Here is a 26,417-nt window from a genome sequence, read left to right as displayed (position 1 = left end):
GGGTTCTTCTGGATCCATCACTACAATTATCATCTCAAGTAGATGCGATGACCAGAAGTGCCTGGTAACAACTTCGGTTGATACGCCAACTGTGTCCCTACCTGGACTGAAAGGACCTTGAAGCAGTGGTACTTGCACTGTTAATCTCTCGCTTAGATTTCTGTAATGCGCTCTACATGGGGCTACCTTTGTATCAAGTTCGGAAACTTCAGCTGGTATAAAATGCTGCAGCCAGATTGGTCACCGGTACACCTAGGACCGACCATATAACACCTGTCTTAAGATCTCTTCACTGGCTGCTGATTAGTTTCCGGGCGCAGTACAAAGTGTTGGTTATTACCTTTAAAGCCCTACATGGCTTGGGACTGAGTTACTTGAAGGAACGCCTCTCCCTACACAATTTGCACCGCACTCTCAGAACACCTGGGAAGAATCTATTGGATTGTTCTAAGACCAGATTAAGATCTACTTCCCATAGGGCATTCACGGTGATGGCTCCTAAATTGTGGAATGGCTTGCCGGAGGAGATCCGTCTTATTACCACCTTAGATGCCTTTAAAAAGACAATTAAGACGGATCTCTTTCGGTGAGCCCATCCCCCAGACCTGCTATAACAGCTTAAGACAATACTCTACTCGGAACTACGATGAGGAATCAGACATTGATATTGCACATGTACAGGTTTGATGTATTTTTAAGTTTTTCTTTGTACAATGATAATGTATTTTAACTATTTGTAATTTTATATCTGTGTTGTTCTCCTGCCTCGATCTGTAGGGAGAGGCGGGATATATATAAATAAAAATTATTATTATTATTATGTATTTTAGATTCTTAGAATTGCTTCTAAAAATAATTTAATTTACAAAGCAATGCCCATTAAAATGTTCTAAAATGTTAAAAATTGTGATGTAATTGTAATAGGCTGCCAGGGAGGCAGATTCTTGCAAGTAGATTAAATAACAGTTCCAGGTCCAACGGTTCCATCAGTCCTTTTATATACCCCAAGAGAAAGATTTCTGAATCTGAAGAAATACAATATCCCACAATTTTTGGATTTTATGTAAGACTTGTCTCCAAAATGGCTGTGTGTATGAACAGAACCCCAATCACAAAGGCCTACATCAAGCTGTCAGTTCCAGTTAGAGTAGGCTTACTGAAATCAATGGATATACAAACATACTAATTTACTACTCAGGTATTGATTCAATGGTTCCACTTTAGTTGGGACTAGCAACTGGTTTTAAACCAAAATCGGAAGAGATTCGACAGCTGAATATGTTTCAAAACTGACGACCTGCCTCTTCCCACAGGCTTATCCAGTTGATTTTTCATTTGTAATTTTTAAGTGATGAATTTTAAATGTGTATCTTTTCAATATGTGTATATGCTCTCTGCCATTTTAAATTGATGTGTATTTTAACTGATGGTGTTTATCTGTTCATTGTTGCTGTTCTCCATCTCAATCCATGGAGAAATGCAGGTAAGAAGTCATCAATTATTATTATTATTATTATTATTATTAGCAGTAGTAGCAGCAGCAGCGGCAGCAACAGATTTCAGAAGTCCAATGGATTTCAAAGCTCTGTTCATTCACTGCAGTAAGGAGGTAGGTGTATGTGGGTGCAACTTTATCCCCCCCCTCCCCCATTGCCCTTTAAGCTTTCCAACTGGATGGAATTTACTATGCCAGCTTCAGGGCTGGTTTAATGACAGAACCATTTCTGGTAGGATGGCAGGGGATCTATACAAGGGAATGAAAAGCCTTTGGAATATGTGAGTCCACAACCTCCCTTGACACTTTCTCTCTTAACATTTCTAGCTTCCAGGCTCCAAATGAGAAACATTTGAACTGTTTGTTGTTGTTGTTCTCAATAAATAAAGAGGGATGTAGGATTCTCCCTCAGTTAGTGTTCCCAGGTCTCAGGGTGCCTGCTGGAGATTCAGAGAATTGCTGTGTTCCTCTGGGTATCAGGTGCTGGAGGAGGATTTTAATATACAATATTAAACGGTACTTATTTCCATGGCTGGTAGGCTCACTGGCTCAGTACGAAGTGTGTTTGTGCGTTGCACTCGGGCACAATGATGAACCAAAGAATTGGTAGTGAGAGGGGAGAAGTCTGGAGAGAGCCAGAGACTGCGTGTGTCATGCCATTTAGAGTAAGGGCCAGCCTCAATAGTTGTAAGCTGTCTTGTTCCACAAGACCTGAAAGCAACAGCACATGCCCTGGAAAATATTCTCTATGAGCTAACCTAAACTTTCCAAAAGCTCCATTAGGTGTGCAGGGGCTTGAAAAAATTCCCACACATATTTGTGCTATTAGTAAATTTGAATAGAATGTGAGCCCTCTAGGCAGCAACCACTACACACACTGTATACATTTTGCCATCTATCCAGATATCAAGAGATGTGTCCTACCCCCTGCCAGCTTTTGGTTATTATATTACTTAGTTTGGATTTTATCAAATTCTAGGCCCATGTATCCAGCTTCTCCGTGTACCTATTTCTGTAATCTACTAGCTCATAGGTTCCAACCTCCCCTATAATCCTTGCTTGCTTTATCTGTGTGACATACCAAAGGGCCATCTTGGTTTTATGGCTCTGAAATCTCAGAGAAAAAGTTTTTGCTGATCTGGCAAATTTCACCATATGAACTTGGTGAAAAGTATGCCGACCTCTGGCCAAGCTACTACAGCTGCCCTACAAAACCCTCTTTTGCACCATTTTGTCTCCAGCCAAAGCTCATGTTTAAGACAACCCCATATGTCTTATAATTATAAGGGGCAACTAACCTGACTCTGTAGTGATTGGCAAGGAAAAATAGGTATCAGAGAATAAGGGCTCAGGGAGTTCCTTCAGGTCTTCTCTGAAGAGTTGCGTGAAAGCCCGGATGCTGATCCTGGGGTAAAAAAAGTAAAGGTTTTATGTTAGATCGCCCAGTGAGTCATAATTTATCATAATAGCTTTAAATGGTGCCAGTGTTATTTTGGAAACAACTGCTTTGTGGAGTACAAAAGGCTGCAAAGTATAATGAAGTATGTACGTATGTAAATTCAGGCTTCTGACTTGTCACTACTCTGTTCTTTGAATTACTTAATACTGTAATTTCTATCTTCCACTTTAAGAGTTAGAGTGATGAAAAAGCCAAGGTGCTTTCTAAATACTTAAGGTTTTGCTTTGGGCCAAGCTTTATGTGATGTAGAAGATCAATGAATGGATATTCCCATGTCTTTTTCCTTTGCCCAAAAGCAGCTATATGACATTCAAACTGGATTCAAGACATGGCACTGGGAGAAGACTTTTTAATCCCCCTCCATGTAATTTCCCCACTTTAAATGACCCTGCCACCAAGCTTTAATTTTATTAATTTATTTTATTTATTTAGAGCATTTATATTTCGCTGTTTAGCCACAAAGGCTCTCATTAATTAAATAATTAGCTCCGGTGTGAGGATAAGTGAATTTCCCCCAGTCATCCTCAGAGGATGGCAATGGCAAGCCCCACAGAACAACCCTTAGCAAGAAATCCTGGGATAGGTTAGCTTTGGGGGGGAGTCACATTCTCTCAGCCAAGAAACCCCTGTAGGTTTAAATGTGGGGTATAAATGCAATATATGTGTGCAAGAGCTTTAGTTTGCACCAACTTGAGAACAGAGTCTGTTGTGGTTTTATTTTTTGGGAAAGAGGAAAAAACGACCCCTAACCCCCAGCCCCATTGATAAGTTTTTTTTAAAAAAGTCAAGCAAATCATGCACATCTTTGTCATACCAGTGATGTGAATATTTAAAGGTGTTGTCTACTGTGGCCATGCAATAGCAAAGATGTGCATAAGATATCAATTTTTTAAAAAAGAAGAACACCATCTAATGATGTTTCCAGGAGAACCCCCTCCCTGGCTTTGACTTTGTCTGGCAGTAAGAGAGGAAAGGGGTGAGCATGATCTGCCTCCTGAACATTAACCCCTCCCTTCCTGTGCTCCGAATTTAATCAACAGGAGTTTCTCATAGTGGCTGGTAAAAAAAGACGAGCTCTTTTAAAAAGACACAGTGAAATCCTCAGTTCCAAAAGAAAAGGATTAAGGGGGATTTGTGCCAGCCCGCCTGGAATTTGGATTGGGAAATGATCTCCTTTTAAATTGGTTTGCAAACCGGTTTATAACGTAGTCTCAATGGCCCCTCATTCTTTTCACACCAAATATATTCTGGTTCATGCTATAATAATAATAATTTGTTTTATTTATATACCGCAATTCCAAAGATCATAGCAGTGAACAGCAATTAAGCTAATTAGCAAGTAAGCTAATTTGCCCCCAACAGTCTGGGTACTCATTTTAGCGACCTTGGAAGGATGCAAGCCTGAGTCAAGCTTGGGCCCTTTTGCTGGTCTTGAACTCGCAACCTTGTGGTTTCGAGTGAATGGCTGCAGTACAGGCATTTAACCACTGCACCACCAGGGCTCCCTATGCTTTCCTTCTTTTAGCAACCTAATTTTGTGGGTAATGGTAAGATATTATTGTTGTTGGAATTGATAGACAACTGAGAATCAAAAACTTTGGGCAATGTATTGGAAATCATCTACCAGCAGATTCTACCTGCTCCTAGTTTAGTATATTTTGTCCCTAATATCAGATGTATTTATTGTAAATATGTTGGTATTTAATTGACCAGATCCTCTTGTACTGCAGACAAGGATTGTGAATCAAATATTTTCCACTCAGGGATTAGCAAATTCACTTTTCAATATGATAGTGATAGAGACCTTCTTGCTGGTAAGAGTTCTGTATATTATGAATTGCAACATTCATAGACATAGGTGAAGGGATTGTTCTTGACACTATCTATGAGGAAGAGTATGGAAAAGCTATTATACATGGCATGGTAAAATACAGATAGCACTGTGTAACAGGCTGTAGTTCAAGTGCTTTTAGAAAGCATAGTTCCAAATAACACACCACATTTTGTGTAATATGATTACTGCAATAAATCTCACCTATAATCAGTCCTGGGTTTTAGTGGTCCATCACAATATTTCTGCAACTTTGAAGTGCACTTTCCTCCCAGATTTTCCATCTCTGTTCCAAGCTTAATATCAAAGCTCTTTGAAATGCTATCAGGGTTTTCAGTGCATTTACTTGCAAAATAATCTGTTTGATAGATATGAATGGAGTGGTTGTGTTTGTATTCCAAGTAAGAAGGTAAAGGGTGATGTTGTTCTGGCTTCAGTCCTTCACTACCTAGAAAGAAGTGATTAGAAAAGGGTTTTTTCCTTCAAAAAAGCAAAGGTTAAATACTCTATTATGGGAATAAGCAGACTTGGGAAATGTGGGCCCTGTCTGCATGTGCCAAAAAACATAAACAAAAAAACCCTGGCTTCCTGCTGTCTGCTTGACAGGGAGTGGATCACACAGGGCTGAATCCCAGTGTCTGGCATAAACAGACCGGATGATATCCAGGCTGTTTAGTGCCAAACCTGGGGTAGACCCATCTTAATATGGGGTGAAAAAATACCCTTTTTCCAACGGCAGGCATCTGTTTGCATGTGCATCCTACTGTGCTATCTGATATATCTGCTATTGCAGGTTGCTCTCTCTCTGAGGCCCGAACAGCCACATGAAGCCACAGAGTAAAGCAGTGGTGGCAGATGCACCAGACAAGACGAATGTGTGAATAGCTAACTGGTGTCAAAACAGAGGGCCTGAGGCAACAGGAGGAGGTGGGGGCAGATCTAGGGCCAGGATATTCTGGGATGCCACTGGCCAGTGCACACAGGACCCTACTTTTAAAATGTAAAAAGTTCCAATTCTAGTTCTAATGACTAAAACAAGTTAGTTATCATTATAGTAATTTTCCTCCAAGTATTTCAACTTTCCATTTCTCATAACTAAATAAATAGCTACTTTCAGCTACTTCTTAAAAATATCTAAATGGTGCAAAAGACTGGTCTGTGATACAGAGTGTTGAAACATTTAAATAGCCTAAAACAACAATAGAAATAAGTCCTCATGCAGGATAGAATTTAAATTAAATAGAAGAAAATGGCATATAAGTATGACCAGACCCCAAGGACTTTCCATAAATGCCTATGACCAAAACATAGATGAAAAAAGATTGAAAAATTACATATAACATGCTTTTATTAAAACAGTTTTGTTTCACCTCAGAAGAAACAGCTACTCAGAGCAAGCATTCTTTTAAAAGAAGAGTCATAAGGGTTTTTAAAATGTGGTTTATTTTGTGATAGTTAGTTTTGGCCATCTTTAAAATAAAATCAACAACAAAAGAGAACAGAACATTCTCTTCTCCTACCCAAGTACTACTCATTTCTATAAAGACTTACCTGGATGTTAGTGCTGCTAAAGTCATCAGGGTTACTTGTTAAAAGTAAGAAAAAGTTTACAGTTATACTGCAAAAGTAGTTAAGCCATTCCTTATTATATTACAATCCTGTGCATCATAATGTTATAATGTTATATTACTGGACATAGATAGGGTTGCCATAACCCGGCTGCAACCGGGCTTTTCCTGCTTTTGGCGGCACCTGCCCGCTCATGTCACGGTTGCCGCCAAAAACCGGGAAAAGCCCTGTTGCAGCCGGGTTGCGCTGCAACCCGTGGGGCCTCGCTGCCCTCCTCCTCTTCCACCTTGCATGGCCGCTTGGAGGAAGAGGAGGACAGCGAGGCCTTGGGCAGAGGAGGCGAAGGGGGAGGCGGCGCCTCCTGCGCGCGGCCGCACCACCCTCCCCGCCTCCTTGCGGCCCCGCGCCCTCTTTCCCGGCCTCCTCGGAGGCTGAGAAGGAGAGCAGGCCCTGGCGATCGCCTGCGGCCCCGCGCCCTCCTTCTCGGTCTCCTTGAGGCCCAGGGCCCAGGCGGCGAGGGAAAGCCTCCCTCAGAGGAGGATTCCCTTGCCGCTTGGGCTCCGCTCCCTGCCGTGATCGCGGTGAGGCCCGGGGCCCAGGCGGCGAGGGAAAGCCTCCCCTATTCTAATGTAGGACACACAAAAAATGTGTCCTACATTTGAAAATTTTGTCTTACATTTTTCCCGGTTTGGAGGTCCGGATGTATGGCAACCCTAGACAAAGAACATAATCATAAGTAATTTGTTGTCTGTAATAAGACTAGATTCCAGATCAAGACTGACTCCTGAATGATTGATGTTGGAATTCATATATATTATTAAAGATGATCTTACATTCCATTTAACGGAATGGAATTTTAAAGTGCAAATTGTTTAGGAGAAAAGTGGGAAAAGTTAATGCAAGCTATTTTGTATAGCCATAAAAACATACCATCAGCTTCTCTCACAACCACAGTAAAGTATTTCACAGCTCCATTTGTGTCACTAAACCAGCTGCAATTGAAAGTGAAGTGGATGGAAGATTTGCTGATGACAACATCCTTTCTGTTCACTCGAATGTACGCAGGCGGTGGTGGTGGGCCTAAACAAAAGCCATTAAATATATTTTGTCAAAACATAATAGAAATCTTAATTCCATATACTTATTCTATATCCTTCAACATTTTACAGATGAAAGCAGTGACACAGGTGGCTGAGCAACATCAGAGTGGGGTCAAAAGAATGTGTCTGGCAGCAAGAGGCAAACATTATTAATGTGTGTGAAAACACAAAATTACTGTTTTAAGTAAAGACAGTTTAGAATTTATGTACTGGGTTTGAGAAGTCCTGAATAAAAGAAAACAAACAAATAAGCTTCATTTATATACCGCTTCATACCACCTAAGCAGTGTCTAAGTGATTTACAACTGTAAGCACATTGTTTGTGTGTGTATGCAGCATAATTAACGCAAACATAATATCATATAATACATTGTTGTAATCTTGTCAAACACTGCTTAGAATTACAGATGTCTTTCAGATACAGACCTCAGTGTTCATACCATTCCCTCTGCCAAATTTATCAGGTCAAATTCCACCTTCCCCATAACATTCAAGCAAACTAATAATACTTTCTCAGACTAACCTATATCACCAGGTTGTTGTTAGGATAAAAATGGGGGGTGGGGGGGGTGTATGTGAGGAAGGAAGGAAGAGTGGAATGCACAAAGATGGTGCCTACCTATGTTTATCTTTACAACAAAATACATAGTTTTAGATCTTATTGATAGTTTGAGCTGTCAGTGACAGGAAAAGATCTTGGAATTGTGGTGGACAGCTTGAAGAAAATGTTGATCCAGTGAAGGATAACACTGAAAAAGGTGCATTCCATATTAGAGATCAATATGGTAGAAATAAAGAGTCTCCTAACACTTGATGGCTGTATTTTGAGCTGGAACCCGTTGAAATTTTAGGCCTTCTCTGGGCTTTGTTTGGTACAAAAAAATGATATATACTAATGTTATATGAAGTTTTGGAAAATGATGCAGCAGATGATCTGTAGCAGGGGAGCATTCTTTTTTTTTTTTAGATCCAGCATCTCCTCACAAGAAGTGGTAGAACTTGGCACTTAATCAACAATGGTTGACACTGCAGTTTCCCATGGCTAATTAGGTGTCCCCTTAGGTAAGCCCCGGGAAGATGTATTCCCATGGTTTATAGAGTGAAGAAGCAAACAAAGGCAATCAAATGTGCTGGCAATGCCCCATTCCAATAGCTATGGGAACTGCATGACTAGGCTATACAGACTTTTGCTGGGATGCCGCCCCTTTCCTGGCCAGATTAGGGTGCGACTCTATGGCACCTCTTTGGTGCTGCGGCATCTGGACGCTGCGTTGGAGGAGCGTCATCATGGCACCCTAGGGACGGAGTCAGGGCGTGCATCATCAGGAAGCTGCACCCTGACTCCACCCACAGGCCAGCCTTTCAGGCTGATCTGTATAGAGCTTAGGTTACTAAAAGCAAGTCTACTTCCCTGGTATATTTTCAGCCTTCAGTCTATTCTCAGCCTGGAACTTTGAAGGTCCAGTGAAATCATCTAGCAAAATCTGCTAAATACAAATTAAATATTTGCATGCTACTAGAAGGTTGCATGGCTCTGATGCTAACAAGTACTCTAAAGCCCATCAGCCTGTTCATTACAGATTGCCAACTTCAATGGCTTTAAAAGTAATAGAAACCAGCTTGACAAACAGGTGGCTAAGTTTAGTTGGTATATGTGAGGATGTAAAACCTGCCTTTGATTATCAGTTGAGTCAAACAAGCAGCTTAGTAATTAAAAATGCACTTGGCACTTCAGGATCTGGCATGAAAGATTAAAACAAGCACCCAGTGCAGCAAAGCAGATATTCATTTCCCATCAGCATGCACTGGAGGTTTTCCTGCACCCATCCTGTCCACATTTTGTTCTCCATTGTGAGGTATCTGTACATAGAAAATAGACTTACGATCTATCATAGTGATGGTGTTATCTTTTACCACATCACTGGTCATGTCAGCTGACTGGACTTTGATGGACACCAGGTATCTTGTGTGGGGCACTAGTGTCATGATGGTAAACACAGACCTCTCTTTCTCTATTATTTTGGAGAACTCAATCTCCTCTGTGTCCATTTTCTTGCACTCAATGCTATATCTGTCAAAGTCAGAGTCAGGAGGGATCCAGGAGCATGCAATGGCAGTAGAATTTTGGGGGCGGCAGTGCAAACTTTGTATCTTGTCTGGTCCTTTAGAGAAAAAGAATAAAGGATTTACATTATACATTTTCTATTTACTTTATATAGCACAACAATGACTGTCAGTGTTAAAAACAAAATTAAATTAAGAAGAAAATTACAATGTGATATAGCAATGTATTAACACTGATTTTTTTATAGTATCATTTAAGTTTCTTTTAATTCAATCTATTATTTTGCAGGTCCATTATCTGCACTTTTTACAAAATGCGGCACAATTTTTTGTTTTAATCACTTTCCAAACAGTCCTTTAAGAAAAGTAGGTTATTAATTTAAAGAATGATGAGGCTAATAGATAGGAAATTGCTTGAGGCTACACAGTTCTCTCATTTGCAATATTTGGATCACATCCTTCAAGGGGATACATGGACCTATTCCATTATATCCTCACAATCACCTTATGAAGTTAGGGCAGATGTGGTTGTTAGATGCAGCAAACTTGCTGAAGCTAAGCAGTCATGGATCTTCTCAATGCCTGGATGAGAGATACTTTGGAAACACCACCTGTGTTGCCTTGAATTCCATGGGAAAAATGGTGGAATATAAATGTAATAAATAGTATTATCACATGATTAAAGAAAGGTTAGTTAACCTTGCAGCACAATTTTATGCATTCTTACTCAGAAGTAAGCTTCCAGGTAAGTGTGCATATGTCTTATCTGCTGCAGCCCTGATGACAATAGGATAAATGCATAAATAAATGAAAAGATCAGGTGATTATACTAATGATTAAAGAATGTTCTCTGCTCTTCTTGAAATGAAGGCACTACAAAAATGTAAATTCCTTAAGCAAAGACATAAACAAAGCTTTAGATCAAATGCAGTAGACTAATATATTTATCATTTTTTACAGCAATAACCCTGGTTTGGATGCCTTCAGATTTTATGTGGTCTTACTTGTCCTCACAGATCCAGTAAGTGATTTGCTGTGAATTATGCCACTGACACTTGTTATACTGAAGTGATATAATCTCCCTGGATGGAGGCCATAGACAATACGTCCTTTTGATTTGCTACTACTGTAAGGATTGAAGACAGTGAGGGTATCTCGTGGGGTCCATTGAAGTTCAAAGTCATCATAATCTGTCCAGTCAGGAGGGCCCAACCATGTGATGGATAACGATGTGTTTGTGACATCAGCAAATGAAACAGTATTTGGTGGGACTGGCACTGGAGAGAAGGGAAATAAAGAAGCACACCACATGTGAACACATTTAAGACAATAACTCTGTATGAAGGAAGCCTAATAAGAGAATTTTATTTTGCTCAGGTCTCATGTCTTTCTCTAATCTATCCTCTGACTGGAGACTTCAGTCACATTTAAAAAATAATCTACTGTTAGCAGACTCACTGGAGCCCACCCCAAACATCATGGTTTTCCAACTAATGGGGCATGTAGCAAAAAAGAGGGCTGCATTTTCTCTGTGTTGCCTGCTATCTCTGCCAATATGTATCAAACAAAAGCAAATATTGCATTAAAATACAGTAGCTGGATTTTGTGGCTTGCCTTAGTTGCATCATCTTTAGCAGTCTTCCTATTTCTTCAGAGGAGTGCAAGGAAACAGAATGGAGTAAAAACTAATGAGACTGAAATTTCTTACTGGTTGAGTCTCACTTCTCCAAAATGCCTGGGACCAGAAGTTTTTTGGATTTCAGAGTTTTTCAGATTTTGGAATATTTGCATAGAAATATACAAGATATATAATGAGATATCTTAGAGACGGGACTCAGGTTTAAACAAGAAATTCATTTTAGATTAGTATAAACATTGTACATATAGCTTGAAAGTAATTTTATACGCATTATTTCTAATAATTTTGTGCATGAAACAAAGTTTGTGTGCACAGAAGAAAGCAAAGGAGTCACTAACTCAGCTAATCATGTGGACATCTTGGGGTTTGGTAATAATTTCAATTCTGGATTCCAGATAAGGGAGAGTCAACTTTTTTTTTGTGGTTAAAATTATCAAAAATATTTCAAACTTATATGGTTTTAATTCTATGGATAATTTAATTGTATTTTATCACCTTTTTGTATGTTTTTACTTTTTTGCATGTGTTTTTATCTGTACTTGTTTTAAATTTTGTAAGCTGACTTCCATCTCAGTTTTGGGGGAATGGTGGGATATAAATGAAATTACTAACAATAACAACAATATCACCATCATTACCAATGCCATCATAATCAGTGCTATAATCCTATATGCATTCAGTTGGGAGAATACTTAATTTAGCACCATAGGACTTCACTTTGAGTAATCATGGTTAGAATTATGTTTTAAACCGGACATTATAAAATCATAATCACAGCATAAAATAGAAGCAATCAGTACATGAAGATAGTTATAATATATACAAAGAAGAACATAGACAAGCAATTCCAAAATTTTGGTCTTCCTGGTGTTTTGGACTCCATCCCAGAAGCCCTAGCCATCTTGGCCAGCAGTCAGGAATTCTGGGAGCTGAAATCCAAAACATCTGGAGGACCAAAGTGTAGAAACCACTGATCTAGAAAATAGGGTTCTTTACCTGTTCTCCCTTCAGTTTTTGCTGTATTGTTCAGGCCACCACTATAGGTTATCACAACAAGAACATATTTTCTGCCAGGGACTAAAGCTTTGAAATGCCATTCTGTCAAATGCTGTCCATGCTGTACTTCCTTCTGAGTACCATTTGGATGATAAAGATTCAGTTCATAATAATCAACATCTCCTAAGGCTGGAGTCCAGGTGAACCACAGACTCTCTGTCATGTTTTTGTTGAAAGCTTTGAGATTGCTAATTGGAGCTGGAACTAAAAAAGACACAATAGAAAATTACCAAGATTGCCTAAAAGATGGCTATTTAGATTTATCTATTTTGTGTAGTACTTCTGCCATTAAAATCCCATTGGAGGAAATAGCCAGCTAATAGTAACCATGGAAGAGAGACCAAGGGCCATATTTGCATTGTAGCATACATGTATACAGCATATATACAGTGCACTGCAGTATATATTTGCAAACTGCTCTTCCACTTAGCTTTGCTGATTGCACATGGAATGTCCATAATTTTTCAACCTCCCCAAAGAGCCATAAGAACTAAAAAAGTTAGTCCATTAAAGCTAGACTTTTCAGCATGCTAAATTTTGCATCAGATTGATCAGAAAGGAGATTGTAGTCAAGAAATAAGAAGACTAGAAATGGGAAGGGCAGTAATGAAGGAATTAGACAAGATCTTAAACAATAAAGATAAACAACTGAGCACTAAAGTTAGAATAATCCAAGCTATTGTATTCTCCATTAAAATGTTTGGATGTAAGAGCAAGTAACAAGTAGATTTCTATACCGTTTATCAGTGCACTTAAGCATTCCCTAAGCAGTTTACAATGTGTAAGCTAATTGTCCCCAACAAGCTGGGTACTCATTTTAACAAATTTGGAAGGATGCAAGCCTGACTCAAGCCTGAGCCTCTGGCTGGTATTGAACTCACAACCTTGCGAGTGATTGGCTGCAGTACAGGCATTTAATTACTACACCACCAGGGCAGATCAGAGATGGAAAGTGAATAAAACAGATAAGAAGAATATCAATTCATTTGAGATGCGGTGCTCGAAAATAGTGCTGAGGATACCATGGACAGCCAAAAAGAAAAACAAATGGGTCCTGGATCAGATCAAGCCTAAACTCTCCCTGGAAGCTAAGATGATCAAACTGAGGCTGTTGTACTTTGTCCACATCATGAGAAGGCATGACTCACAGAAGTAGACTTCTACCAGGAAAGGTAGAAGACAGTAGAAAGAGAGGAAGACCACACATCAAATGGCTGCACTCAATCTGAGAAGTCACAGGCTTAAATCTAAAGACCTAAGCAGAGCAGTACAGGATAGGGGTTCTTGGAGATGTTTCATCCCCACGGTCGCCATGGGTCAGGGCTGACTTGAGAACAGCTAACAACAACAAAATTTGATTCAATACCTGTATGTCAAACACATGCACCTCTTGAATTTACATAGTTCTTATAAAGGCAGTTGGAGGGTTATCATCAGGAATTTTGATCTTTGGTTTGTTGTCTTGAATTAAGATTTCGTCATGACTGGCTACTTTTAGAAATTACATTAAACTATGGCTTAGCAAGACAAGAACAAGCCTAGACTTCATCCAGTCTGACAAATTTTCCCTTATCCCCTTTTCTCTGTCATGGTCATAACAAAGAGTTCAGAAGCATTCACTTTGACTTTTTACTAACCATGGCTTGATGTGTGATGCAGAAAACTCTGATTAACCTTAAACTATGGCTATGATGCTGGCTAAATTGAATTAACCATATTTAAGAGTTACTATAGTTTCTGGTTTATATAGAACAGCTAACTCTTATTAATTTAACCTTCAAACTCTTCATCCCAGCGGGAATGGAGAGTGTTAAAGTGTAGGGGTAGAAAGGGCTTGTTGTTGTCCCATAGGGTTTTGTGGCTGAATAAAGTTACAGGCTATATGTGAGTATCTAAAAACTCTCAGTCCAGTCAGGGAAAACCAGTCTGAGTAGCAATTTACTAGCAACTCTATGAGTAATAGCCGACAACAATTAAAGTAGCTCACTGATTTTTTTTAAAAGCACATCACATTGCTGATGGATTAGGCCATTAGATACTCTTACCTGTTCTCCCAAAGATAGATGATTCATTAGTAAGCTTGCCACTCTGTGTAACAATCACCATTTTGTATAACCTGCCTTGCACCAAATTCTGGAAAGAATACTGCTGCAGATTATGGTCCCCTGAAATTCGGTCCTGAAGAGAGCTGTCTGGATTATACAGAAAGATATCATACTTGTCCAGCTCTCCCTGAGAAGCAGTCCAGCTAAATGACAGGCGTCCAGTGGTTCTTTCTGTGACCTTCAGATTTGTGACAGCTGCTGGAACTGAAATCAGAGAAGTGATTGCATCCTTTGTAATAAGTAAAGCAAGCTGCTGGAAAGAAGTAAGACATGGGAACAAAATTGTACTTTGAACTTGTTTAGGAAGTATGCTTTTATAGGCTAGATGTCCAAACTCTTTCCTTTTATACTGGTTAAAATGAAATAATCATCACAATGGTCTCACTCAGATTTTGCTGTCATTAAACATGAAGACTCATTGGTTACTCTATACTATGAAGGATATTCCTGGAAATCTGAATGGATTTTAATTTTTTTAATTATTTCCTTGTCTTCCTTTAAAACAAAATCAAAGTGGTTTAGAAACACTAAAAGAGCCTGTTGTTGCTGCTGCTGTGTACCTTTAAGTCATTTCTGGCTTATGCCAACCCTAAGGCAAACCTATCATGGGGTTTCTTGGCAAGATTTATTCAGAGGAGGTTTGCCACTGCCTACATCTGAGGCTAGGAAAGTGTGTCTTGCCCAATTTCACCCAGTGGTTTTTATGTCTGAGCAGGGATTCAGACCCTGGTCTCCAGTCATAGTCCAACACTCAAACCACTATGCCACTGTGACTCTCAAAATGCTCTTTGCCTCCACATTTACAGAGGAATTGTGTGTTTTTTCAAACTGTTTTTCTTCCCTAATTTCAACACATATTTGCTCATGCAATGCTATTTCAGAAATGTTTGTATATAAACACTAAGTTGCTTATCACAGGAGGAAAGAAAGTAGAAGTTCAGCTGAACAGTAGTGCTTTTCTGCGAGTCTTACCACGTGACCTTGTTGTTCTTCAGTTCTCTTCCCTCAGAGACAGTCATAAAAGTGACTATGTTCTTCTAGCTGGAAAAATCCATTTGACAAAAGATTCACTTTTACGGCCATCTCCCACAGGAAGAGAAATGAAGAACTTTGATGTGATGCAAAAAGGCATTACTATCCAGCTGAACTTTCATTTTCTTTCATTGTGCCATATTAATGTACTTGTTAGTGTCGGAACCTTTTTTTTAAAAGATGAGCATACATTCTAGTCAATGTGGCTTTTATATAATTGTTGCATATGTAGTAGGAAAAACAAATACTGATTAAAGCATCATCTGCGGTAATAGCACAGATACCAGATGAATTAATATGGAGTATTCTCACAATCACTTGCCTCCATCTTCCTTTCAAGCAAATTCTGAATTAATTACACTTGAACATTTCTACTGATTTAGGATATGTTTTGCAAATATCTGCAGTATTTTAGTCCAGGCTTCCAAGCTTAACACAGGCTCATATAAAGAATGTTTTAGAGATAGTGGCTGATACATTAATGTATTTTCAATATATTACACTGCCTTAGCTGGAATATTAGCTAAAAATAATATTCTTTAATAAAAACAAAATGTAAATATGACACAATGTGAAATCGAAGGCTTTCATGGCCAGCATCCATAGTTTTTTGTGGGTTTTTCGGGCTATGTGGCCAGGTTCTAGAAGAGTTTATTCCTTACATTTCGCCAGCATCTGTGGCTGGCATCGTCAGAGAAAATACCAGCCACAGATGCTGGCAAATTGTAAGGAATAAACTCTTTTAGAATATGGCCACATAGCCTGAAAAATCCACAAAAAACTATTTATGACAAACTTTCTAAAAGGGCAAAAACTGAGTATGGGCTGAAGCAGACTGGCACAATACGCTGGCTTAGGGGTGGTGTTTGAGCGCGATATTTAGATGCAGTACACTCTGACACCACCCCCAAGCTGGGATCATGGCGGGCAACTTTGTGGTGCTCTGATGATGTGGTGTTTATATGCCACATGTCGCAGGAATGCTACAAAGTTGTGGTGGTAGCGGTGGCAGCAAAGCCATCTTTTTTCCAGCACAAAAAGGAGAGGCATTTTGCCTCTTCTTTTTGTGCTGGAAAAAAGCCAGAGTGGGGCTGCGGTGTGCAGTTGCTGCAGTGCCCACCTGGCTTTTTCAGGGGATGCATCACACCATCCCTTTAGGGTGGTCTGCTTTGCCCCTAAGTGTTCTGGTATATTCTTATTTACTGCCACAGCTGTTTGCCATCTCCTAATAAAATTGCTAGTTTTACCTGTTCGACCTTCAGTTTCTATTTGGCTGCTGAGGAGTCCACCGCTGACTGTCAACATTTGTACTTTATATTTCTTGCCTGGTGTTAAATCTTCAAACTTGTGCTGTTTAGCAGTAGCTGGCTCTGATCTGTTGCTCAGAAGGTTGCCTTGTTCAGTCCGGAGTAGGATGTCATACCGCTCAGCCACACCAGCAGCACTTTGCCAGGTTACAATCAATGAATGGCTGCTGTATGCATGGTCTACATGCAGTCCCTGAACAGGGGCAGGAACTGTGAATAATAATTTAAAAAGAGAGGCTCTTTTTTGGTATTTCTTTAAGCATCCTGAGAACTGATAATTTGTTATGAGCATGTGCACAGAGGCACATTTGCACAGAAATAACAAATCTATCTTATATCAAATTCAGTCAATTGGACTGCTGGTCCAATTCAGCTTTTGTCATCTCCACATCCCTCTTTCATGGGAGTATTGAAAAGGAGTCATCCTGCCTTCTTTTTTCCTGTGTTATTATTATTATTTTCTGTACAGAAAATGCAATTACCAGAAAGTGCTGTTTTCGTTTCAAAACAACCAAAAGCAATTTTTGCACAGAATTCATCCTGAATTGCAAGTAGGCTTCAAAAAACCTGTAGTTTTTGAAGATTTTTATGAAGTGGAAAGAAAATTGCTACAATTATTCATTGCTTCCTTTGAGAAGAAAATTAGTCAAGAATGATATCCATAGTTGAAACCCAACAACATCTGCTAAGCCTGAACTGGGCAGATTTAATGGAGAAACAGTTTTGTAAATAAATATTTTTCCAGTATCTAATGAATATCAGGACTACCAAGCTACTAAAGGTTTGAGTGTACTAATTGTATTTAAGTAATTCAGTATAAATAGGTTTACATTCTGAAAAACCTCAGTGGAGATCTCTTTTCTCTTTTAGTTTGGGAAACATTGTGAAGTCAAATGCATTCACAACAGATATCCATAGTTTTTTGGTGAGTTTTTCAGGCTATGTGACTGTATTCTGGGAAGAGTTTATTCCTGATGTCTCTCTAAAGATGCCAGCCACAGATGCTGGTGAAACGTCAGGAATAAACTCTTCCAGAACATGGCTACATAGCCCAAAAAAAACATAAAAAACTGTGGGTAAACATTATTTCTGAACATATTATCTCATTGTCTGAGAAAGTAATGCCATTGAGGTTCATCTTCATCTGGTTCAGAACACAAATCTGTCCAGATTATAGTGCTTGGTCGCATTAGGAATGTAGTCCCAATTCTCCAAAGTGCTCTTTTCTCCAACTCAAATTATCAGTCAGTTTTTCTCTGACTGGTGCCCAGTGCTTCCTTATTTGTTGGTGCATATACCAGAATTTCTTTACTTAAAATCCCTGTGGCTTCCTGAAATTGGTTTAATTGCTATGAAACTTAAAATCCAGCTGCTTTTAAAGAAAAACTTGTAACAATTACACATTACTTCTGGTGAAATTTTAATTGTTCATTAAAGGCTTTAATCACAACTCAGAATTAATTTGTTCTATGACTGATTACAGAGTTCACACAAATTACCATTATCCTTTCTACTTTAGATCAGTTCTCTCAACTATGTCTTCTTGTTGTTATATTTATTTTTATCCCACCCTTCTCCCAAGACTGGGACTCAGGGCGGCTTATAACATTAAAAAAATACAATTAAAAACATACAAAAATAGTACATTAAAATAGAATTAAATTACTACAATAATTAAAACAAATTACATATTAAAATATCCAATACTTTAAGAAGATAAAAATGTTTAAAAAACATTAAAAAATATAGCAACCCAGGCCATTCTTTAAAAGCTTTCTGTTTTCAAAGCCTGTCTTTATTTGTTGGTATAAAGCCATCAAGGAAGGGGTCATTCTGATATCCCTGGGCAGGGAGTTCCAAAGTCTAGGGGCAGCCATTGAAAAGGCCTTCACTCATGTCCCCACCAACTGTGCTCATGATGATGGTGGTGGAATGGAGAGAAGGGCCTCTCCTAAGGATCTGTCGGGCTGGCTCGTATATGCAGACAGCCTGGACCTGAGCCATATAGGGCTTTATAGGTCATCACCAGCACTTTGATTTGTGCCCAGAAACAAATTGGCAGACAGTAGAGCTGTTTCAACAGGAGTGTGGTACGCAGCTCTTTGGACCAGCTGAAATTTCCAAACATTCTTCAGAGGCAGCCCCAAATAGAGCATGTTACAATTGTCCAAATGGGATGTAACCAAGGCATATACCACTGAGGCCAGATCTGGCATCTCAAGGAACGGGCGCAGTTGGTGCACAAGTTTTAAATATGCAAAAGCACTCCTGGTCACTGCAGAGACCTGGGCCTCCAGGTGCAAAGATGAGTCCAGTAGTACCCTCAAACTGCGAACCTTCATGGGGAGTGTGATCTCATCTAACACAGGCTGGATTCCTATTCCCTGATGTGCCTTCTGACTGACCAGGAGCACCTCTGTTGTTGTTGGCTGATACCGTCTACCGATACTTAAAAGTCAGTGGCTAGAATTCACTATCACAGTTATGAAATAATATAGATTTATGCATGTGTAACTAGATTATATTCATGATTCCTACATATTGACTAACATAGGGAAGGCATAAGGTTGGTAAAAGTTTCCCAATCCCTACTTATTGGGCAGCTGCTACTAACAATGACCTATTCCTCAGTTGATCAGGAAGCAACTGATGGATCTTCCGAGCTCACTCCCATGAATAATCTCTAGTGTGAGGGGGAATTACAGCAAGGATTCTGTTTCATCAGAGACTGCTGGTGGGAAGGGGCAATCACTTAAATCAGCTGCTTCCAGATTGACAGGAGAGCAGATTAGCTGCTCATAGCAGCTGCTGCCTGCTAAATGGGGCTGGGCCAGCAGACACTACTTTGCTATATAAAGGGATAGGTACCTTGCTTAGTAGGTGAAATAGAATGACAAGTATTTTTTCCTGGTTAAATTTATTTGAGGACAGAGGTAAATTATTAAGGAGCTTTCTGACCTGTTTTTTTTTTTATAAGAAGCATTGTTTTCAAGGGGCAATGAAACTGGCACATCCAGCTGTGCTACCCAAAGTTAGGATTACTAACAGTAAAAGCTGAGAGACTATTTTTTTTAGAAAACAAACCAATTTTTGTCTCTCCAGGAAAACTCTAACCATTGCACTGACTCTAAATCACACCAAAGAAATGTCATCAATTACTGTTTTGAGATCATGAACTTACAGAAATAAATGATAATGCTGCCTATGATGCTAAGAAATTACAATACAGCTAATCTCCTCCATTCCTAAATGCTCCATTAAGAGATGACTGTGATGGATTTCTTAACTACTGTTTCCCTTTGTTCCAGGATGAAACTTACTTGTTCGTCCAACAGCTGTTGAGTTGTTGTGCAAGGTGCCACTGTTTGTCTGCACAAGAACTTTGTATTGCTCCCCTGCTTCCAGTTTGTTAAAGGTGTGCTCATAAACATGTTTGGAAACTGTCTGGGTATCAAGCGGATGGTTCTGATGTAATATTGTGACAGTATATGAATCAACATCTCCTCCTCCAGGGGTCCAATTAACTTTCAAACTATTGGTCATTCCGTTTGGTGAAATATGAATGTTTTTAACAGCACTTGGAACTAAAGAAGGAAAAATGCCAAACAAGAATGGCCAAGAAAATTAACGAATATGTTCTTTTTAAAGCTATTGCAAACAAAATAATAAAAGCTAGAAATTACTTGACTACAAGATAATTTCCCAAAGTCTGCCGAGGGCTAGAAACATAATCCACATTATTTAATTAGACCTTTTTGTTGAACTATACTGTATTCTCTGAAACCCATGAAAAATAACACTGTGTGTTCGTAATTTATCTACCAATTCAGGCAAGCCCAACTGTTTGATTTATATACATTTTTACTAACCTGTCAGTCCTTCTATAAAAGTAGCACGTTGTGTTTTCCCACTTATTGTCACAACAAGAATTTTGTAAAGGCGTCCTGGGGTGAGAGATGTGAACCTAAAATTTTCAACAGTGTTTTCAAGATGATTGGGTGGAAAAACCTTCATGTCATTGAAGAGAAGCTGGATTTCATACTGATCAACATCTCCATCAGCTTTGGACCAAGTAATATACAGCTCTTCAGTACTTTTACCACTTAGAGTCAATTGCTTTACAGACTCTGGTACTGAGGAATAAAGGACAGAACAGTGAAAGATCACAATAGTTAACAATATTGAAATTTTACAAACTCAGCTTGCTGCAAAAATGTTTATGAATATATTTTATACTTCTCCAGTGCTCTCACCACAATCTGACAGTAGATTGTGATCATCATGGCAATATATAATAACACATAATACACAAAGATACTAATAACACACAATAATAGTAATATGTGAACTATGAGATTGATCCTGATTTAGTCATACATAGAGCACACTCTTAGTAATCAGTTGGATTTGAGTTAGTTAAGATGTTCTTTTGATTCATACATTTGTATTATTTTTCCCTTACCTAATTGTAGGGATGTGTAAGAATTTAATTTAAGTTTGTTTTTGATAAAAAAATTAACCAACATCTGCTAATTTACTAACATCTGCTATGATAACAGAAACCAAAATTGAAAAGCTATCTATCCAAACTAAGAGTTTTGATTCTTTAACTCTTAATAGTCCAGGTTTGAATCCCTCTTCTATTTAAACGTGATACTGCTAAATCAGGGCTGCCACTTATTTTTCTCGAAAGGCCCCTCATCTTTATTGCAGGTACACAGAGATTCTGTGCTTGGCAGGAATAGCTATACCTATTTATTCATTTATTTATTATATTTATTTGCATCCCGCTCTTTTCCCAGAATTGGGACTCAGAGCGGTTTCAGAGCATTAAAAACAGTACAATTAAAAACTATTGACTTTGGTTGGTGCACATAGGGGAGGATTAGTATTCTGATCCTTTTTTTAAAAAAATGTACCCACATTACAATTTGTTTTATATAATAAATGTAAAGAATTTCAGGTTTAACAAATTTAAATGTGGGGGAAAAACAAAGCTGATATATTTCCCCATCCTTACCAAATTGAAAGTGAAGTATGAAGGGAAAAAGGAGCAAAATCTTTTCCCTACCCAGTATAACTGTAGCCAAATTTCTCCCAGTTCCACCCTAACATGCCTGGGAGAAGCTTTTCCCTCAAGCATTAAAGTTGTGCAGTTGGGGAATTGGCTCCGATTGCACTGAGGACAGAGAAATTCAATTTCGTTCCCACAGTGTATCCATACTGTTGAAATAATTGTTTGGCACCACTCTTATTGCCATAGCTCAATGGTATGGAATTCTTGGAAATGTAGTTTTGTGAGCCATTTCTCGTCAGAAAGCTCTGGTGCCACAACAAACCACAATTCCCAGAATTCCATAGCACTGAGCCATGGCAGTTAAAGTGGTATCCAACTGGATTAATTGCACAGTGAGGTTGCAGCTTATGCGCAAGAGATGAATGGAGAGAGAATGAATGGAGTGCACCCCCACACGCCTATGTTCAAGCCAATGTAGCTTGAAGATATGCGAAACCCGATTTTCATGAGAGGGTCCAGAATGGATCCACTGCAAAAAAGGAGGGGGACTGTATTGTGCTGTGTGATGACTGATGACATTTTCTACACAGCTTTTTATTAAACAGAAAACAGGCTTTCATTTAGAGGGTTATTTATTCAGTCTTAAGACATTACGGGCTACAGATCTAACCTGCATCTGCACTGCAGAAATAAAGTATTTTGACATCACTTTAACTATCATGACTCAATGCGATGGAATCTTGGGATTTGTAGTTTGTTGTGGCACCAGAGGTCTCTCACAGAAAAGGCTAAATATCTCACAAAACTACAAATCCCAGAATTCTATAGCACTATAGCAGTGATGGCGAACCTATAGCACGCGTGCCAGAGGTGGCACTCAAAGCTCTCTGTTTGGGCACATGTGCCATCGCCCCAGCACAGCATTTGCCAGAGTTTGCCACTGGAAAGCCAGAGGGACATGGCACTTTGCAATAAACAAGTGGGTTTTGGGTTGGGGTTTGGGCACTCGGCCTCTAAAAGGTTCACCATCACTGCACTATAGCATTATGTAAGCCCCACTGATTACATGTGCCTACACATTATGTCCAGATTTTTTTAAAGTCCTGCATTAAAGTTTTTAAAACAATTTTTTTTTAAAAAAAATTCAGCTTGATTACTTACCTGTTCTTCCATTGGCCCTTTCACTAGTTTCATATTTTCCACTCCTTGTGCTAACAGTGACACTATAAAGTCTCCCTGGAACCAGGTTAGTGAAAACACATTCATTTTCATCCTTGGAGACATGTTTTGTTTGGATGAAGTCACTGTTGTGCTTGATGATCACTTCATAATTATCATAGTCTCCTGTGGCATGTAGCCAGGACACCTTTAAATAGTCACTTCTTGCAGAATTGCTCACTGTGAGTCCCTGGACATTTGAAGGCACTGAAAAGATAGAACATACTTCAGTGTGTCCTGATTTCAGAAATAATAAAAGTATAATACAAGCAGAGACTAATTTGACAGAGAAATTGAGGTTTCTGGGAGGGGGGGGGGATAAGTAAAACCTAGGTTGCATCCAAACTGCATAAATAATCTGCTTTGACCCTACTTTAATGGCCATGGCTCCATACTATGGAATTATGGGAACTGTAGTTTGTAGCAGCAGAGATCTGGTGCCTCAACAAACTACAATTCCCCGAATTCAATAGTATGGAGTCATGGCAGTTAAAGTGGGCTCAAACTGGATTATTTCTGCAATGTGGATGCAGCTTTAGAAAGAAGTTTCTCTGATCCAGCAGCAGTTGTGCCTTGTTAAATCTGACAATATGGGCCCAGGACTACCCTACCGTTAGTTAGTGAGGCAGCTGCCTCAGGCAGCAGATTTTAGATGTCCCCAAAGGGCAGGGAAAGGTTAAGTATGTGAATTGTTGTTTCTTGTGTTTTCATGGCCATTTCTTTCATGGAAAGCAATACTATCTAATTGCCAAATAACTCAGTTGGCTCCTTGATTTAAGGAAAGGAGCACTATTTGGTCCTTAATCTTAGATGGAAAAATGTTTTGGACTAAGGCTTGACAGGCCAGAATGTGGATCAACAAGTGTCTTCAGACCCATCCAAATACATTTTGAATTGTTCAGAGTGCAGCTATATCATCTCTGTTATAGACTTACTCAATCTCAGGACTTCTATCTATATCAAGGAGATGTGAATGACCCGTATGATACAATGGCAGAAAGAAAGAATGATATAAGAACTGTAAAACCCATTGTACCAGGGCACTCCATGGAATTTTTCTGCTTGAGGAAAAGCAGCAAATTCTACCCCACCCCCTCTAAATAACTCTAATAAAGGTGCATATAACTTGAGTCATGCAAGTTACTTTTGGGATCGGAAACACAAAGTCTAACAGGTGTCTCCCCTCAGTGGTAGATATATTAAATAATCAACATTTTGCCACTTTTTCACATCATCAATACCAGCAGCCTCAGGTGGCTGTCTGGCGTCACCTAAGGACAGGACTAGTCCTGCTGTTTACAATCCTGACACTGATGGTGAAACAATAGGTATATCATTCATTGAATGAATACATTTTGTGGTCCTCCCTTTTACCTGTTCTTTCTTGACTGAAAGATTGGTTTTCATACTTTCCACTCTTTGTGGTTACTGTCACATCATAGAGTCGGCCAGGAATGAGAGTGTTGAAGGAACATTCACTGGCAGATTTTGCAATGGTGAGAGTATGAACCATCTGTCCTTCATGAGCGAGTGTTACGACATAGCTATCTACATCTCCGACAGCTGGCAGCCAGGAAACACTGAGATAATCACTTCTCCCCAAGTTGTTCACTGTTACTCCACGTACACTGGAAGGGACTGTGGAACAAAGCCATAAAAATATGTGCTTAATACAGAAATTCCTTTTATAAGGTGCATACTTACCATGGGCTGTCATAAGAGGTCAAAAATGTGAAAATATTTCCTATAGGTGGCTGGTGGACAAAAATTTAGTTTGCACTCATGTTATTAATGTAAGAGCAAATCACCGAATCAGCAAATTACAGTTAGGGGGAGAATCATATATGGAGCTTGTTCTTGTCATACAATATAATATAACACAATTCCAAGGATCTGATCCACAAACTGGAAGCTGCTTGCTTCCCTACAAGAAGCTCAGCAATGAAATAAATGAAGCAACTATCTGGTAACAGCAGGTGACTCACTACCTTCACAAAATTCTGTTGCATTAAAAACTGGTACATACATCATCACAGTAGATGAATTCTGAGAACTGTGTATAAATACTGAGAGCTTCTTGCCCTCTAGTGGAAAGAATTATTATTTCCTCTCAGACAAAATAAAGTTTATCCATAGTTTTGCAGTTATTGCAGTTAACCTTACCACTCCTGCTCAAGAACTGAGTACTGTAATATATATATATGCGCACGCCATATACTGTGACAAATCCTCAACGTATTTAAAAACAATGGAAATATTAGCATTAACTCTAATGTGTTTATGGAATCATTAAAAAACAATGATCTGTAATGTCAAAATACTGAGAAAACTTACGAAAGTAATATATTAAGCATCAGTAAAATCAAATCAACAAGGTGCTTAGTTACTAGTAGGTTAATAGTATGTAGAGAGCTCTTGTAGCATCTTTGAGACTAACTGAAAGAAAGAAATTGGCAGTCTGAGCTTTCGTAGACTTCAGTTTAATATTTACAAATATTTAATATTTAGAGTTAGTTATAGTGTATATTTAATATATTTACTATTTTAAATGATTAAAATGGCCATTCTTGAAAGTAATAAAATATCATGAAATATTAACCATTACTTAAAAATCACCTGAATTGGTATTTTTTAAAAATAACAAAAAATAAAATTGTTAATGATAATTTGAACAAATAAAGACCAGGCAGTAATGTTCCTTATGGCACTTTGGATGGGAATCCACTGATGTTTACAGTGTGGCCATTGCCATAACATTTAGCCTATGTGAGCATGGCAGGAGGAAGAGAATCTCTTCTCATTCCAGTGTCCTACCTCTATGACAGCCTTCTTTATGGATGCAACCACCTTGTGGTATGTTTGTCAGCAGAGATTAGTTTGCACTCTTTTGGGCAGTAAATGAACATTTGGACTGTTTTGTGCAATAAGTGAACATCTTTAATAGACATTTGATTAAAAATTTAATTCTACTCCTCCCGCCCAAAAGCTCTTACAGTTGTTTCTATGACTTGTTACTGTTGTTTTTAACATAGATTTTTCAGATGGTTGTATCAGTGAGAGGTTGGAAGTGTTTTTTGTTTTGCTTTTTTGTTAGCTGCCACAAGTTCCCTCTGTAGGAAACAGATGGGATATCAACTTAATGAATACCTGTTCTTCCTTCAGCGATTGCTTGTCTGGAAGATATCCCTCCACTAATAGTGGTGACAACCACTGAATAGAGTCCTCCAGGTTTTAGGGAATAGAAGTAGTATTCATTGGTGTCACTGGAAACAGTCTCATTCTTTATGACAACATTTTCATGAATGAGTAACACTTGGTAAGAATCTACATTTCCATGTGCTCTGGTCCAGTTGGTGAATAGGCTGTTCGTTGTTTCTTGGTTTGTCACACTCAAGCTTGTTACCTGAGCTGGAACTGCAATTCAAGATCAGCATTATAGTTAATGAGCAGATACAGCTACAACAATTAAATTCATGAGAGTTAGAAATTGCTACCAAAGATCTAAAACAACTACTACCATCAGTA

The 26,417-nt window shown here is 38.9% G+C and overlaps 1 protein-coding gene across 2 annotated transcripts in view; it reads right to left on the bottom strand.

Annotated features, from left to right (window-relative positions):
• The window catches only part of PTPRB (protein tyrosine phosphatase receptor type B), a 73,998-nt gene that overhangs the window by 23,794 nt on the left and 23,787 nt on the right, over window positions 1–26,417 (bottom strand). For both annotated transcript variants that reach the window (XM_042467576.1, XM_042467578.1), the window contains exons 8-20: window positions 26,040–26,306; window positions 24,267–24,530; window positions 22,836–23,099; window positions 20,527–20,790; window positions 19,978–20,241; window positions 16,598–16,867; window positions 14,259–14,522; window positions 12,154–12,417; window positions 10,523–10,795; window positions 9,338–9,616; window positions 7,285–7,434; window positions 4,990–5,233; window positions 2,794–2,900 (exon numbers count right to left, since the gene is read on the bottom strand). In XM_042467576.1, coding sequence (XP_042323510.1) covers window positions 2,794–2,900; window positions 4,990–5,233; window positions 7,285–7,434; window positions 9,338–9,616; window positions 10,523–10,795; window positions 12,154–12,417; window positions 14,259–14,522; window positions 16,598–16,867; window positions 19,978–20,241; window positions 20,527–20,790; window positions 22,836–23,099; window positions 24,267–24,530; window positions 26,040–26,306 — 3,174 coding nt within the window. The remainder of the gene's footprint in view (window positions 1–2,793; window positions 2,901–4,989; window positions 5,234–7,284; window positions 7,435–9,337; window positions 9,617–10,522; window positions 10,796–12,153; window positions 12,418–14,258; window positions 14,523–16,597; window positions 16,868–19,977; window positions 20,242–20,526; window positions 20,791–22,835; window positions 23,100–24,266; window positions 24,531–26,039; window positions 26,307–26,417) is intronic.

This window comes from Sceloporus undulatus, chromosome 5 (assembly GCF_019175285.1).
Source record: "Sceloporus undulatus isolate JIND9_A2432 ecotype Alabama chromosome 5, SceUnd_v1.1, whole genome shotgun sequence".
In the NCBI taxonomy this organism is placed as follows: Eukaryota; Metazoa; Chordata; class Lepidosauria; order Squamata; family Phrynosomatidae; genus Sceloporus; species Sceloporus undulatus.
The sequence above is the reverse complement of the archived record's forward strand: the minus strand, read 5'-3'. Positions and strand labels throughout refer to the sequence as shown.